We start from the raw sequence: 18,149 nt of genomic DNA on the forward strand, positions 1-18,149 counted from the left end.
CTTTAAGTGAGCACCAGTGCCTGAGGAAGTTCAGGCTTTTAGGGCAGGTCATGGCTAACATCTGCAATGTGGAACAAGCTCTCCTTCCAGAGGGTGACTGTGAGGCAGGGGTGAGAGAGGGTAGCAGGATAAGGTTGATTGTGAGTGTTGGCTGTCCAAATGGGGATTTGGAAGATGCCTAGAATGAGAGGAATGAGTGGAGCTGCATGATGTGTGGTTCTGAGTACTGTGCTGGAGAATGTGGACCTTGGCACTTAAAATTGCTCTGTGTTTCACACCCTCCCCCGTGATCCTTATGTTGCATTGTCTCTGGAGGAACCACACTTCTGCTACTGACTTCCTTGTTATCTTTCATGTATGTCTGCTGATTTGGAGAGGTTGTCTCTTCCTACCACCCTTGGGAAAAGTCACCCCACTTCAGTTCCTTAGATGAGTGTTTATCAAACTTTTTTCCCCGTGACCCACTTTTACCTTACCAACCGACGGATCTTCGGGACTCACGCAGGCCGACGCTCGCAACCCATGCCAGCCGCCCTTAGCGTCCCACGCGGTCGACCTTCGCAACACACCATTATTGCTTACTTTAATGTTACAGGTGAGCTTGTTTGGGCCTCACGATCTCACTTGCTTCGTCATTCAATGTTCCATTTCTGCGAAGGACTTCAGCTGACGATTTAAGTTCTCACAGCATCCTTTGAAAAAAATCAAGAGGTTTGTCCTCAAACTCACCATGCTTAATCTTCAAAGCCTTTGAGGATTTGAAGGCTTTAAACTTTCATTTGCCAGTACGTCCCTGCATATAACACTCATGGACTTTGCATCCTGATTTACATTGGCATAATTAAAGCCATACCTCAAGAAATCATCTTTCTACTGTTTTGTTCCTGATTTCTTTTTCTTCTTAATTCTTTGTTCAGCAGAGGCCCTCGAGCTCTGGATGCAGCTCACCCCAGCACTGCTGGACTTTCCTGAGAAGCTCTCTCCAGCAGATTCAACTGTGAGATCCTGCCCTGTTTGTGTCTCTGGCCTTCTCTTCCTTATTACAAAACAATCCAACTTCAATCTTCACACAATCCTGTTGCTTGCTTGCTGGCAGCTACAAAATGGAGGAATTTCTCCTCCATGATTTCGGGCCCAAAGCACAGATGTACAGGGTATGCTGCGTCAGTGTATGTGCTGGGCATGTGACCTTCTCTCTGCCGCTGCCTCTGGCAGAACGACTTGATCGTTTATATTTAAAGCTGGCTGCTTTTTTTTCTTTTGGAACTTTATTTCAAATACCAGATTTTCCCAAGTTTATGACTTTTTACTACTGAAAATTAAAATAATTTTAGTTCAACATGCACATCCTGACATTCACACACGGACTTTGATTTAAATATATTCCCATTTCTTTAGAAATTAAACATGTATAGAAAAAAGTACAATCTTGATTTTACTTTACAAACTATAACTTTAGACGAGATGAGGTAACTTGTCAAACACATACAATGTCATAATATTTCTTACTGGCTCCACTGCTTCGCACTATCCAAACATCCAAGTAACCTCCTTCTTCATTTTCACCAAAAGCATTTACTTCCTGGTTTCCAGAGAGTGGCAACACAAAATGATGACTGTAGGTTTCTTCCAGTGTTGGCATGTATCGGCTATATTGACTGGCCTCGTTTGATCGGTATTCCTCGCCGACAAACCTGGCCTGGCTTCCCTCTCACTGTCCAGTAGCTGCATCCATCCCAGTCACAAACCACTTCCCAACCAGGACAACACGTCGTGGGAGTGCAAACGGACGTTGTGCCAGCCGTTGAACAGCCTGACCGCGGAGCCGCAGGTCACATACTGCCGATCGGTGGTGGGGGACGAGCCGAGCAGCATGCTGAGCACTAGAACCAGAGTGGAACTCCAAGCTGGGGCCACCACTGTTAGCATCACATGCCCACCTGGACACCCGTCAGCCCCTGTCCCCACCCCCCTGCATGCGCGCGGTGAGCAGCACACAGCCCAGCCTCGCGTCACCCCGGCCCCTAAAACTCTGCAACCAATCGGGGACTGTCCATGACGACATTCTTAAAAGCCAGTCGCGGCTGTAGGGGACTTCTTCCCACGATCGGGAATGCGACCCTGAGTTTGAAAATACCTACCTTAGATCACACAGTACCTCCAGGTTGGGGTGAGAGACCTAGGGGGTGGTGCTGTCAGACGCATGGTGGGGAACAGTCTTTGCAGGTCTCCTCTCCTGTCTTGTGGTTTCTGCAGCCTCAGGAATCTTTGACCAGTTCAGCCATTATAACACATGCCGGGAACCTTTAATCAGAAATCCTTTCTTTGACAAAATTGATATGTCATCCCATCAGCTCCCCCTGATTGACCGGGAAACCTGGTGTCAGAATGCAAATATTGTGGCTCAGTAGATGAGCCTCAGCAAAGCCCACCAAAGCTTTCAACATGTTCCCAAGCCAATGAAGGTCCCGCCATTTTGGCAGGGCCATCAGTTGAAAATTCTGCCTGCAGTTTATAATTATGTGCCCATTGATGCCATAGAATGTGGATTTCAAATGCATTAATTTGCCCGAAATATATATTGAAGTTTTTTTGTCAGAATTGTTCTAACATATGGTTTATGCCCATTTATAAAATATTGTTTGTAAAACATATATTATACATCAGTAATACATCTGATAAACAATTCCAAGTGGTGATGTGGCAGCATTTGGGATTTATACACTGATAGACCCACTATAAACAATGTAACTGTGTCACCATACTTCCATTTGCTGGTTTAAAACAATACTGAAAACATGTTTTCATAGAATCATAGAATTGACAGTGCAGAAGGAGGCCTTTCGGCCCATCAAGTCTGCACCAGCCCTTGGAAAGAGCACCCTACCTAAGTCCATACCTCCACCCTATCCCTACACCTCCACCCTATCCCCATAACCCCACCAACCTTTTTTGGACTCTTAGGGCAATTTAGCATAGCGAATCCACCTAACCTGCACATCTTTGGACTGTGGGAGGAAACCTGAGCATCCGGAGGAAATCCACACAAACATGGGGAGAATGTGCAGACCGTGACCCAAGACTGGAATCAAACCTGGGATCCTCGAGCTGTGAAGCAACAGTGCTTCTATGCTACTGTGCTGCCCACACATATGTTTCTGTGATGGAGCAGGTTTCCATTTACATGTTGCCTTTTTCAGCCCTAAAACAAGGAATGAAAAGACCCAATAGTTTTCACCAACTGTTGGTTTAAAAATGGCAATATAATGTGTTTCACAGTGCCGAGTTTATATTTTTGAATTGATTATGGTATTGGATTCTTTGCTTTTGTCATGGGAGTTAAAAAACACACTTGCAGACAACAGGTCAACTTATTTTGAGACATAGCTACATATTATCTAGGTTAAGTAATCAATCCTGCGTTCCAGCCACCTTGATCCTGGGGAAACACTGGCCTGTTATGTGCCTGAGTGATGCAGTGGGCCTTCCCCCGTCGCCCCCATATGAGTGCAAATTGTTTGTATAGTTTAGTCCTCTGATAGTTTCATTTGTGCTGTATTCCTTGAATATTAAAACTTCTTGAAAAAATTAAAAGTAAAATATGTAGTGCATCGTAATAATATTTACTGAGAGTGTGCGTTTTCCTCTCCGCAGTGGTGAACTGCTGCCAGTTTGACTGCCAATACGTGGTGAGTGGAGGAGGGGATTGCTTAGTGCTTATCTGGTCAACAGACAGTGGAAAATTGCTGTGTAAGTGTCAAGGACACACAGGGGATGTGGTAAGTAGCTTGCACAAGGTGATAGAGACAGAAAGCAAATATGAGAAGAAAATAACTTTCCAGATTTAAAGACAGTAAAAGATAATGTAACCATGAAACAAATTGTTACAGAGTGCCAGTTAATAGTTAGCGGTGCACAAGTTTGATGTGCTATCAGTTGTATGAAATTTAATTTAGGCATACTGCTGTCTATCAACTGGTCATTTGTATGAAAAACGCATGGCACTAATCAGATTTAAAAATGATGTTTTAATAGTGATTCCACAATCCCACACTTCCAACAGCTGTGTTTGATGGGGCAACAGATGTAGGTAGGAGTCTCTGGGCAAGAGTGCAGGCCTACCTATGTTCTACTCTCCACTTCATCCAGGACACGCAGAAGCAACTCATTTTATTTTAGGGCGTTCATTGTTTAAGACATTTGTAAACTAAAGACCAGCTGCTGGATTCTCTACTAAGTGTTGATGCCAACGAAGAATCCGTGGACCTTTACAACAGGAAAATCGGCACCACACCTACACCGATTCCACCACCGGTGAGGGGCTAGCACCGGTGCCGCGTGAAACACCATGGAATCCCATGAGAAACGGTGCAGGATTCTCCGGGTCCGTGATGTTGCTAACTTTTGGTTGGTTCAATTGGCTCTGTTTTATAACCTTTGCTCTCGGGTCGTCAGGTATCTTTATGATACCGCCACGAGGTTCAAGTTCAAGTAATGATCAATAACTCAATACACCAATTAGTAAGATTCAAGTCAAAGCACATTTATTATACACAGTAAATCGCTACTCATGCACAAATTCTACTTCTTTTTTTTAAAATATGTTTTTATCAAGAATTTTTCAACAAAATTTTCCACCATATAACCCCCCCCCCGACATTAGCAAGATCCTTCGCCGGGCTACTAGGGACGCAAAGGCCAGTATGCCGGCCTCCAAATAGGTGTCATCGGCCACGACAGCAGTGGATAGTCCTATCGCCCAGGAAACCAACCCCCCTGCTGGGGGTGGCATCTCAAACATGTCAGGAATTGTTGACTGAGCCAGGATGAAGGCATTGTGCATTCTGCCCAGGTATCAGGCACAGATGCGCAGCTGATGGTCACATATCAGTTGCACGTTCATCGAGTGGAACACCTTTCGGTTTGTGTAGAGCGGCCTATCATCTGCAGGTGCGTGTAGGGGGAGATGCATCCCGTCGATCACCCCCGGACCCGGGGTATCTCAGCGATGGCGGGGAACCCCGCTGCCCGGGCATCCTGGCGGGCTTGGTCCACATTGAAATGGAGAATATAGGGCCTCCATGATAGCGCGGATGTACTTGGGCACCGAGCTCTGTGATATCCTGGACAGGTCCCCACGTGTTGAAGGTGGAGGGTGGGGTGTGGGGGTGGAGGGGGTGGTAGGAGGGGTGGGAGGGTAGGGGCATGGATGTGGGCGTGGTTGATTGAGAGAGTGGAGGCTGAGGTGCGGGTGGGGTGGGGGACACCCGTACAGCCGCTGTCACTTTGCAGAAGTAGGAGCCAAGGTCAGTGGGGCACGCAGCAAGATGGCTTGCAGGCCGTGGCAATGGCTATCCGTACCTGGACACTGCCCCAGTCCCGTGGGGGGTTGCCCCAGCCACATGGCCCGTGCCCCCTTCACATCCCCGCCCACCCCCCAGCCCTGGCAGGGCACCCCCCCCCCCCCCCCCCCCCAGTCAGCCCGGCCAGTGTCCGGCCCGGCAACCCACAGTCGCACCTCCCCCTGTCCTTCCTCATCAACCATGATGCTAGTTTCACAATTTTCAAAAGCACAAGTGAACCGCGCCGTCGAGAATTCGGCCCATTGCAGGCAGAGAATTACGGAGGCCCTGGAGAATACCAGGTCGGGCCCGCTAATGATATGCAACGGTGTTTACTGTGCATGTTCTGGAATGCATTGACGCTGCTGTCGAGGCACCGGAGAATTGTGATTTGGTGTGAAACCGCGCCAGCCGTGAATTCAGCGTCAGAACCAATTCTCCGCCCAATCGCGTATCCTGGGGCGTCATTCTCCGACCCCCCGCCGGGTCGGAGTATGGCCGTTGGCCGCCGTGAATCCCGCCCCCGCCGAAGTCTCCGGTACCGGAGATTGGGCGGGGGCGGGAACCGGGCCGCGCCGGTTGGCGGGACCCCCCGCTCAATTCTCCCGCCCAGAAATTGCCTGTCCCGCCGGCGTAAATCAAAGCTGGTATTTACCGGCGGGACCAGGCGGCGTGGGCGGGCTCCGGGGTCCCCGGGGGGTGCCCCCACGGTGGCCAGGCCCGCGATCGGGGCCCACCGATCCGCGGGCGGGCCTGTGCCGTGGGGGCACTCTTTCCCTTCCGCCTCCGCCACGGCCTCCACCATGGCGGAGGCAGAAGACTCTCCCCACTGCGCATGCGCGGGAAACTGTCGGCGGCCGCTGACGCTCCCGCGCATGCGCCGCATTTCCGCGCCAGCTGGCGGGGCAACAAATGCCATTTCCGCCGCCGCCAGCTAGGCGGGGCGGAAATCCCTCCGGCGCCGGCCTAGCCCCTCAATGTTGGGGCTCGGCCCCCAAAGACGTGGAGCATTCCGCACCTTTGGGCCAGCGCGATGCCCGTCTGATTGGCGCCGTTTTTGGCGCCAGTCGGCGAACATCGCGCCGTTGGGGGAGAATTTCGCCCCTGATTCCGGAGTCAGCCGACAGAGAATCCCGCACCTTTTTGGACCAGTCACCTGCATAAAATTTGTGCTACCAGTCTTCCTGTGTCCCACTTGGGATATTACTGATATTATCAACTTAGCCATGCCCTCCTCCTCCTCATACTAAGAGGGCATTGGCAACTATGGCCCTCCATTGGATTGGTTCATGATTAGCTTGGCAAAGTACTGCAGTGGTTTGCTGTTGCCTGCTGCTGTATGGCTGCCCAGAAAACTCCCACTTTTTACCGCCTGCCATCACGCACCTTGGAAGAATTTACAGGCTGATAATCAACCTGTTTGGCTGTATTATGGACACACCTTCCATGGCCATCAAGTCCTGAAGAGGGACTTGACCCCAGAGTCTCTGGCCGAGAGGTAGGGACACTACCACTGTGCCACAAGATCTCTATATCAGCTCTGTACAGGAGTGTACAATAAGAAAGGAGTGCAATTATGCGAGAAAAAGACATTTTATCCACTTTGCCCTGGACAACCAGAAGTGTCATGGCAAAATACTGCAATTTTGGAGAATTGCAATTTTCCTATGGTCCAAGGATTTTATCGATCAGATCATTTTTACTTCCTTGTTCAATCCCATCAACAAAAAAGGATGTCACTTTCTCAATGCTCAGTTTGGTTGGAAGCAGCAGCAGCAATGCGACATCATAGAAGTAAATGCTTGCTTTCCTGACAGCTGTCCTGACACATGCATTTCAAAACAACTCAGTGCCTTGATTCTCCCCATCTGCCGCCGGAAGCGGGGTCCCGGATCCGGCAGAAAATCAAAAAATTGGGTTCAGCGCTGGGTGTCAGCGAGCGCCGGTTTGATTGCGATGCTCTGACCCACCCCGCTAGCGGCAGGATCAGGGTTCATGCCTGCGCACCAGCGGGAGGATGTAAATGAATGCAAATGGGTCTTAATGACCCATTTAGCGGGCTGGGCACCCTATTCTCCAGCCCTCCGTGATTCTCCGGTCCTCTGGGCTGGGAATCCTGTGGGCGGGGTTACTACAGGTATCACCAAACATGAACCTGACGGGTGGGTTGCTTCGTAAGGCCCCAAAGTCCATCCAAGAGCCATCCTAAACCCCCCTCCACCCACACACACAATGCACAACCTTCTCACTCCTCTTCTACCAGCTTTCCCCCCTCTCCCCTGCCCCCCCCACCCCTGACAGCTCCCCCAGAGACCCCCTAAAATGGGAGAAGACCCACCAGGGATACCCTAAACAGGGAGACCCCTTTGCGACTTCCTTAATAGGGACCCGCCCCTGACCTCTTAATAGGGAGAGCGCCTCCTGGGTCCCCCTAACTGAAGGAATTCCCCACAGAGACCCTTCAACCAGAGGGATCCCCCCCCCCCCCCCCACCCACAGGGACCCCCTACCTGGAGGTACCCTCCACAGGACCTCCTAACTAGAGGGAGCCCCTACAAACCATGCAGAAAAAAACAACTGTCTTGAAGCCAGAGAGCAGTCCAGGCATGGGCAGTGATGCATAGTACAGTTGTAACACTTACCTGGAGGCACCACGTGTCCATTCCTGGAAAGAGAGCAGCTGTGACCTGTGTTTAAAATTGTCAGATCCTGTATCTGCAAGCCACTCATTCATTCATTCCGAGTAGTGCGCTGTAATTGACAGCTTCCACAAAACAGCTGCAGCCTTGGTTCATTCATATCTCTTCATGGGTGAGTGCCTCTGGTAAAAACCCCAATGCTTACCAACATCAACCACATCAAAGCGAGGCAAGTGCATTCCAATCACTCAAGCGTATGATTGGAAAGCACTTGCCTCTCTTTGAATTGTGGTGCTGCAGTGGTGGTGGTGGTGGTGGGGGGATTGGCTGTCCACGGGACCTCGACACCAGGTTGCCCGCTTAAAATAGCAACCTGATAGCCGGATTCCCTCGAGAATCCCACCTATTCCTCGCCATGCATAAATTTGCATGGTGAGGAATACTGAATTGCTTCCTGATTTGCACGTCCAGGGGGAATGTAAATTGGTAGCAGTTCTCCTCTGGTACAAGCACATACCGCATCCTATTTTAAACCTTCCATTTGGCGGGTGACTTTTAGAAGGTAGTTTACATTGATTCCAAAGGAATGGAACCAAGACAGAAATATCTTCATTTTGTTCACCATGTAACCAGATGTAGGGAGGAATTCTCCATCCCGGCACACCAGTTTTCTGGTGCGGCGTGCCCCCGCCAGCAGCGGGATTCTCTGTCCCGCCAGCCGGCCAATGGGGTTTCCCATTGTGGGCAGCCTCACACCGTCGGGAAACCCCGCACGTGGTTGCGCTGCTGCCGCAACAGAGAATCTCGCCAGTGGAAAATCCAGCCCGTAGTCTTTCCACAATAATACCGAGGGAAGCCAAAAGGATTATTATAGAAAAATCATGGCAAAATGGATAGGGACAGGTCTTAGGACACCAGTTAAATTTCTGCCAATTACTAGTTACGAGATATGTGTGAAAATATGGTCATGAATACTGCAGCTAGAAGTCTTTCCAGTAATGGACTCATCCTTTGGTGGCTCAAAAAACAAGCAACGAGTCATTTTTAGCGATGATTCATATGCTAAACTTCCTGATTGGTATTTTAGTGCAACTGGCTTCATAGTATCTCTGGTTGGTGAGTACAGCTCCCACGACACTCAAGAAGCTCAACACCATGCAGGGCAAATCAACCCATTTGATTGGCATCCCATCCAACACCTTAAGTATTCACTCCACCGCCGATGCAGTGTCAGCAGTGTGTATCATCTACAAGATCACCGATGAATTCTCCTTTGACAGCACCTTCCAAACCTGCAACTTCTGTCACCCAGAAGAGCAAGAACAGCAAGCAAATGGGAATACCACCAACTGCAAGTTTCCCTCCAATTAACAGGCAATTCTGACTTGGAAATATTTTGTTGTTCCTTCACTGTCACTGGGTTAAAATCCTCCCTAACATCAATGTGCGCATTCATACAATACAAGGACAATAGTTTAAGAAGGCAGCTTATCAGCACCTTCTCTCGGGTAATTAGGATTGATGGCCTTGCCAGGAATAAAAATATTTTTTTTAAATCACAAAGTGTTGTCTCTTAAATGTCACTTTTGCTGTTTTACTCTTTGATTTCCACCCATCTGACTGCTACTGTGTGCAGTTTCATGACACCTTTAGCTTGTCTTTCCGACTATTTCAGTATCAATTATCATTAATGCATGTGTGGTAGTATGCATTAGGGGTCATGTGGGACTGTGAAGCCGTGATGTCATTGGCTGCCAGATCCCGGGTCCTGGTTGGCTGTTGATCTCTAGCTCCGCCCTGAAGGCGGAGTATAAGAACCAGGAGTTCTCCCCCGCAGGCCAGTCTGTTGCTGAACTGCGGGGAACAAGTCACGCTTAATAAAGCCTCATCGACTTCATCTCTATTCGTCTCTCGTGAGTCTTTGTGCGCTACAATTTATTAAGCGTGCTTAAAGGACTATGGAGCTCAGGATCGTCCCGGAATGCCTGAGGATCAGCCCCCACGCAGTGAACTCAGCAGCAGTTTTTAAACACTGGCAGACTTGTTTCGAAGCCTACCTCAGAACGGCCCCTGACCGGGTCACAGAAGACCAGAAACTACAGGTCCTGCACTCGAGGGTAAGCCCGGAAATTTACCCTCTCATAGAAGACGCAGAGGATTTCCAGACGGCGTTCGCAGCACTAAAGAGCATCTATGTTCGCCCAGTGAACCAGATCTACGCACGCTACCAACTCGCAATGAGACGGCAAAGTCCCGGAGAATCGCTAGACAAATTCTACGCCGCGCTGCTAATTTTGGGACGGGCCTGCAACTGCCCGCCGGTAAACGCGATTGAACACACGGACATGTTAATTCGCGATGCTTTTGTGGCAGGTATGAACTCTCCCCAAATCCGGCAAAGACTTTTAGAAAAAGAGTCGCTAGGACTCTCAGAGGCACGGGCCCTTGCAGCCTCCCTAGATGTGGCCGCGCGAAACGCCCGCGCCTACGGCCCCGACCGCGCGGCAGCCCCTTGGGCTCCGTGGACCCCCGTTGCGACAAACCCCCCCCCCCCCCACAGGCTTGCGTGGTTCAGACGCCAAGTCGTCCCGGGGGGGCCCGCTGCTATTTCTGCGGCCAGGCGAAACACCCCCGGCAGCGCTGCCCGGCCCGCGCAGCGATTTGCAAGAGCTGCGGGAAAAAGGGCCATTTTGCGGCTGTGTGCCGGTCCCGGGGGGTCGCCGCTGTCCCCGGAGAAGAAGGAGTCCTGCGCGTTTCAAATGCTCCCCAACCCCCCCAGCGCCCCATGTGCGACCCGCAGGCGAAGCCATTTTGGGTCCCGGCCACCGCTGTCCCCAGAGAAGAAGGAGTCCTGCGCGTTTCAAACGCTCCCCAACCCCCCCCAGCGCCCCATGTGCGACCCGCAGGCGCAGCCATTTTGGGTCCCGGCCACCACGAGGGGAGGAGGGGCGCCGCCATCTTGGGACCCCCCAGCCCTGTGCGACGCATGGGGGTGGCCATTTTGTCCACCCCGCCGCCATCTTGGGACCCCCCAGCCATGTGCGATGAATGGGGGCGGCCATTTTGTTCACCCCCGCCGCCATCTTGGACGGCAACAATTGACCCCAGCATCGACGGCTCCACGGGGTTCGAGGAAGACGCTGAAGCACTACGACCACGTCTGGCCTCAATGACGCTGGACCAAGCACGGCCCCGGACGCTCCAGACGACGACAACAGCGGTGCTGATCAACGGGCACGAGACACCATGCCTGGTCGACTCCGGGAGCACAGAAAGCTTCATCCACCCCGACACGGTAAGACGCTTTTTTTTGACCATCCGTCCCAGTGCGCAAAAGATTTCCCTAGCTGCAGGATCCCACTCCGTACAGATCAAAGGCTTCTGCATAGTGACCCTAACGGTGCAAGGGAGGGAGTTTAAAAACTACAGGCTCTACGTCCTTCCCCAACTCTGCGCGCCCACATTACTGGGATTAGACTTCCAGTGCAATCTGCAGAGCCTAACTTTCCAATTTGGCGGCCCAATACCCCCACTCACTATCTGCGGCCTCGCAACGCTCAAGGTTGAGCCCCCATCCTTGTTTGCAAACCTCACCCCTGATTGCAAACCCGTCGCCACTAGGAGCAGACGGTACAGCGCCCAGGACCGGACATTCATTCGGTCCGAAGTCCAGCGGCTACTGAAGGAAGGCATAATCCAGGCCAGCAATAGTCCCTGGAGAGCACAGGTGGTATTAGTAAAGACAGGGGAGAAGCAAAGGATGGTCATAGACTATAGCCAGACCATCAACAGGTACACACAGCTAGATGCGTACCCTCTCCCCCGCATATCCGACATGGTCAATCGGATTGCCCAATATAAGGTCTTCTCCACCGTGGACCTCAAGTCCGCCGACCATCAGCTCCCCATCCGCCCAAGGGACCGCAAGTACACAGCCTTCGAGGCAGACGGGCGATTATACCACTTCCTAAGGGTCCCATTTGGCGTCACAAACGGGGTCTCGGTCTTCCAACGAGAGATGGACCGAATGGTTGATCAACACGGGTTGCAGGCCACGTTCCCGTATCTCGATAACGTAACCATCTGCGGCCACGATCATCAGGACCACAACGCCAACCTCCAAAAATTCCTCCAGACCGCTAAAGCCTTGAACCTCACATACAACGAGGACAAGTGCGTTTTTAGCACAAACCGGCTAGCCATCTTGGGATATGTAGTGCGCAATGGGATAATAGGCCCCGACCCCTCATGGAATTTCCCCTCCCTCACTGCTCCAAAGCCCTAAAACGCTGCCTGGGGTTCTTTTCATATTACGCCCAGTGGGTCCCCCAGTACGCAGACAAGGCCCGCCCCCTAATACAGACCACGACCTTCCCCCTGTCGACAGAGGCTTGCCAGGCCTTCAGCCGCATCAAAGCGGATATCGCAAAGGCCACGATGCGCGCCATCGACGAGTCCCTCCCCTTCCAGGTCGAGAGCGACGCCTCCGACGTAGCTCTAGCGGCCACCCTTAACCAAGCGGGCAGGCCCGTGGCCTTTTTCTCCCGAACCCTCCACGCCTCAGAAATCCGCCACTCCTCAGTGGAAAAGGAAGCCCAAGCCATAGTGGAAGCTGTGCAACATTGGAGGCATTACCTGGCCGGCAGGAGATTCACTCTCCTCACTGACCAGCGGTCAGTAGCCTTCATGTTCGATAATGCACAGCGGGACAAAATTAAAAATGACAAGATCTTAAGATGGAGGATCGAGCTCTCCACCTTCAACTATGAGATCTTGTACCGTCCCGGAAAGCTGAACGAGCCGTCCGATGCCCTATCCCGCGGCACATGTGCCAACGCACAAATTAACCGTCTCCAAACCCTCCACGAGGACCTCTGCCACCCGGGGGTCACTCGGTTCTACCATTTTATAAAGTCCCGCAACCTCCCCTACTCCGTGGAGGAGGTCCGTACAGTCACAAGGAACTGCCACATCTAAGCAGAATGCAAACCGCATTTTTTCAGGCCGGATAGTGCGCACCTGATCAAGGCCTCCCGTCCCTTTGAACGCCTCAGTCTGGATTTCAAAGGGCCCCTCCCCTCCACCGACCGCAACACATACTTCCTGAACGTGGTGGACGAGTACTCCCGTTTCCCCTTCGCCATCCCCTGCCCTGACATGACAGCGGCCACAGTCATTAAAGCCCTTAACACCATATTCACACTGTTCGGTTGCCCCGCATACGTCCATAGCGACAGGGGGTCCTCCTTCATGAGTGACGAGCTGCGCCAGTTCCTGCTCAGCAAGGGTATAGCCTCGAGCAGGACGACCAGCTACAACCCCCGGGGGAACGGGCAAGTAGAGAGGGAGAACGGCACGGTCTGGAAGACCGTCCTACTGGCCCTACGGTCCAGGGATCTCCCAGTTTCACGGTGGCAGGAGGTCCTCCCGGACGCTCTCCACTCCATCCAGTCGCTGCTGTGTACCACCACTAACCAAACGCCTCATGTTGCGCCTCCTTGTCTTCCCCAGAAAGTCCTCCTCTGGAACGTCGCTGCCGACCTGGCTGGCGGCCCCAGGACCCATCTTGCTCCAGAAACATGTGCGGGCGCACAAGTCGGACCCGTTGGTCGAGAGGGTTCACCTCCTCCACGCGAACCCGCAGTACGCCTACGTGGAGTACCCCGACAGCCGACAGGACACGGTCTCCCTGCGAGATCTGGCGCCCGCCGGCAACACGCACACCCCCTTGACACCAATCACCTCCTCCCTGCCACCGGCGCACCCCGCGGCGCCCCCTTCCCGGGAGGATCGGTCCTCCTCCCAGGTCCGACCAGAAGTGAAGCTGAAGCAGAAACCGTAAAGCTCCCGGAGACGACAACACTGGAACAAGCACCACCACCACCGGGGCTGAGGCGATCGACAAGGACGACCAGACCGCCCGACCGACTCGTGGCATCGGTGTAACACTAGAATGTTGTGGACTTTAACGAGAATTTTTTTTCCTTTTTCCCTCTTACGAATACTGTAAATAGTTCAAAACAAAAAACCCTGTACATAGCCCAGTGTAGGGCACTGTGATGACATGCAAAAGTTTTTTCCTCCCAGGACCAGCTTTGTAAACCCCTACCACCATGCGAAGCACCACCCCGCCGGGTTCATTTTTAACAAGGGGTGAATGTGGTAGTATGCATTAGGGGACATGTGGGACTGTGAAGCCGTGATGTCATTGGCTGCCAGATCCCGGGTCCTGGTTGGCTGTTGATCTCTAGCTCCGCCCTGAAGGCGGAGTATAAGAACCAGGAGTTCTCCCCCGCAGGCCAGTCTGTTGCTGAACTGCGGGGAACAAGTCACGCTTAATAAAGCCTCATCGACTTCATCTCTATTCGTCTCTCGTGAGTCTTTGTGCGCTACAGCATGTATGAAGAAATAATGCACCATACACATTTCACCCTGTTCCTCTAGTTCTTCATAGATCTGCAGAGACTTCAATTGGGAAAATACTGGGCTGGATTCTCCGTTATTGGGACGATGTCCACATGCCGACGTCAAAACTGTGGACTTTCACACCATATATTCCTAGCCCTGCAGGGGGCTAGCATGGACCCGGCGTAGATCTAGCAGCTTTTGCTGCAGATACAGGCCCACGCACTTCTGAGTCGGAGGTCGCGCATGCGCACGGTGGCGGCCTCCAGCGGCCGTGCAGTACTCCATAGCGGACTCAGACCGTGGAGCTGGACGCTAAAAAGAAACCCCCTCGATCGACCCTCAATGCCCGCACAAATATTTCCCGGCCGCCGATAAGACCCTCCCTGCGCTCCAATCGGCCCTCCCCCGACCAGGGCGGCCGCGGACTGAGTCTGCAGCCGCCACGGGATATCCCGACCAGCTGGACCACATTAGATCGGGACTTCGGCCGGTCGGGGGCAGGGAATGGCGGAGCGGGCCTCTGGCAATGGCCCCAGGTAGGTCCGAGGCGGCAGTGCGCTGCTTTTCGGGGCCTGCAGAATCGGGGAACTGGCGCCGGTCCCGATTCAGTGTGGGAAATGGATTCTCCACTCCCGCGCCGTCTGTGATTTCGGCGCCGGGGTGCGGAGAATCCAGCCCACTGTTCTTCAAAACTACATTTGACCTTACCTAACTAATTTTTGTTCGCCAAAGGTACTAAGTTATGTATATTGAGTTAGGTCACAGATCAGCCCATGATTTAATTGATTGGCAGAACAGACTTGAGGGGCTTTTTCCTGATCCTATGTCATGACATTTATTTTAACAGGGGCACATTCCTCCACTACCATTATAAAATATTATGTCTGTCCTGACAGAGTTGCTTTTTACTTTTAATAAGGTTCACAATTATGAACAGACCTCTATTATCTGATGTGTTTTATATTTGAAAATTGCTGGTCTTCTACCTGCAATTATTTGCTAACATAGAGCTCATAATCATAAAAGTTATTTAAACAGATATAGAAAAAGTGCAGAGACTAAGTGCACAAAGTCTGAGTTAGACCAGGTTAAACAGGTGCCCTATTTTAGTGAGGATCTGAAAGGGAGGAAGATATATGAAAGTTTTATGAAATAACAACCTTATGAACATAAGAACTAGGAACAGGAGTAGGCCATCTGGCCCCTCGAGCCTGCTCCGCCATTTAATGAGATCATGGCTGATCTTTGTGGCCTCAGCTCCACTCTCTGGCCCGTACACCATATCCCCGAATCCCTTTATTCTTTAGAAAGGTATCTATCTTTTTCTTAAAAACGTTTAAAGAAGGAGCCTCAACTGCTTCACTGGGCGAGGAATTCCAGAGATTCATAACCCTTTGGGTGAAGATGTTCCTCCTACACTCCGTCCTAAATCTACTTCCCCTTATTTTGAGGCTATGCCCCCTAGTTCTGCTTTCCCCGACCAGTGGAAACAACCTGCCCGCATCTATCCTATCTATTCCCTTCATAATTTTATATGTTTCAATAAGATCCCCCCGCATCCTTCTAAACTCCAATGAGTACAGTCCCAGTCTACTCAACCTCTCGTCATAATCTAATCCCCTCAGCTCTGGGATCAACCTAGTGAATCTCCTCTGCACTCCCTCCAGTGCCAATATGTCCTTTCTCAGGTAAGGAGACCAAAACTGAACACAATACTCCAGATGCGGCCTCACCAACACCCTATACAATTGCAGCATAACCTCCCTAGTCTTGAACTCCATCCCTCTAGCAACGAAAGACAAAACTCGACTAGCCTTCTTAATCACCTGTTGCACCTGCGCACCAACTTTTTGCGACTCGTGCAACAGCACACCCAGGTCCCTCTGCACAACAGCATGTTTTAACATCTTACCGTTTAAATAATAATCCATTCTGCTGTTATTCCTCCCAAAATGGATAGCCTCACACTTGGCAACATTGAATTCCATCTGCCAGACCCTAGCCCATTCACCTAACCTATCCAAATCCTTCTGCAGACTTCCGGTATCCTCTGCACTTTTTGCTTTACCACTCATCTTAGTGTCGTCTGCAAACTTTGACACATTGCACTTGGTCCCCAACTCCAAATCGTCTATGTAAATTGTGAATAACTGCGGGCCCAACACTGATCCTTGAGGGACCCCACTGGTTACAGGTTGCCAACCAGAGAAACACCCATTTATCCCCACTCTCTGCTTTCTGTTAGTTAACCAATCCTCTACCCATGCTACCACTTTACCCTCAATGCCATGCATCTTTAGTTTATGCAGCAACCTTTTGTGTGGCACCTTGTCAAAAGCTTTCTGGAAATCCAGATATACCACATCCATTGGCTCCCCGTTATCTACTGCACTGGTAACGTCCTCAATAAATTCTACCTAATTAGTCAGACACGACCTACCCTTTGTGAACCCATGCTGCGTCTGCCCAATGGGACAATTTCCCTCCAGGTGCCCCCCTATTTCTTCCTTAATGATAGATTCCAGCATTTTCCCTACAACCGAAGTTAAGCTTACCGGCCTATAATTACCCGCTTTCTGCCGACCTCCTTTTTTAAACAGTGGTGTCACGTTTGCTACTTTCCAATCCTCTGGGACCACCCCAGAGTCTAGTGAATTTTGATAAATTATCACTAGTGCGTTTACAATTTCCCTAGCCATCTCTTTTAACACTCTGGGATGCATCCCATCAGGGCCAGGAGACTTGTCTACCTTTAGCCCCATTAGCTTGCCCAATACTGCCTCCTTAGTGATTACAATCATCTCAAGGTCCTCACCTATCATATCTTTATTTCCATCAGTCACTGGCATGTTATATGTGTCCTCCACTGTGAAGACTGACCCAAAAAACCTGTTCAGCTCCTCAGCCATTTCCCCGTCTCCTATTATTAAATCTCCCTTCTCATCTTCCAAAGGACCAATATTTACCTTAGCCACTCTTTTTTGTCTTATATATTTGTAGAAGCTTTTACTATCTGCTTTTATGTTCTGAGCCAGTTTACTTTCATAGGCTACCTTACTCTTCTTTATAGCTTTTTTAGCAGCTTTCTGTTGTCCCCTAAAGACTTCCCAGTCCTCTAGTCTCCCACTAATTTTTGCCACTTTGTATGTTTTTTTCCTTCAATTTGATACTCTCCCTCACCTCCTTAGATAACCACGGTCGATTTTTCCCCTTTCTACCGTCTTTCTTTTTTGTCGGTATGAACCTTTTCTGAACACTGTGAAAGATCGCTCAGAAGGTTCTCCACTGTCCCTCAATTGCTTCACCATGAAGTCTTTGCTCCCAGTCTACCTTAGCTAGTTCTTCTCTCATCCCATTGTAATCGCCTTTGTTTAAGTACAAAACACTAGTGTTTGATTTTACCTTGTCATCCTCCAACTGTATTTTAAATTCCACCATATTGTGGCCGCTCCTTCCAAGAGGATCCCGAACTATGAGATCATTAATCAATCCTGCCTCATTACCCAGGACCAGATCTAGGACCGCTTGTTCCCTTGTAGGTTCCATTACATACTGTTCCAGGAAATTATCCTGGGCACATTCTATAAACTCCTCCTCAAGGCTGCCTTTACCAACCTGGTTAAACCAATCGATATGCAGATTAAAATCTCCCATGATAACCGCTGTTAAACCATTTTGACATGCATCCGTTATTTCTTTGCTTATTGCCTGCCCTACCATCCTGTTACTATTTGGTGGCCTATAGACTACTCCTATCAGT

General features: G+C 50.8%; 1 protein-coding gene across 5 annotated transcripts in view; it reads left to right on the top strand.

Moving 5' to 3' along the window:
* LOC140399896 (uncharacterized) overlaps positions 1-18,149 on the top strand; it is a 141,843-nt gene that overhangs the window by 101,538 nt on the left and 22,156 nt on the right. For all 5 annotated transcript variants that reach the window (XR_011937920.1, XM_072489384.1, XM_072489403.1 and 2 more), the window contains one exon: positions 3,655-3,779. Coding sequence is in view for 4 of the 5 variants with exons in the window: in XM_072489384.1 (XP_072345485.1) it covers positions 3,655-3,779 (125 nt within the window). In the remaining variant the exon portion in view is untranslated. The remainder of the gene's footprint in view (positions 1-3,654; positions 3,780-18,149) is intronic.

This window comes from Scyliorhinus torazame, chromosome 2 (assembly GCF_047496885.1).
Source record: "Scyliorhinus torazame isolate Kashiwa2021f chromosome 2, sScyTor2.1, whole genome shotgun sequence".
NCBI lineage: Eukaryota > Metazoa > Chordata > Chondrichthyes > Carcharhiniformes > Scyliorhinidae > Scyliorhinus > Scyliorhinus torazame.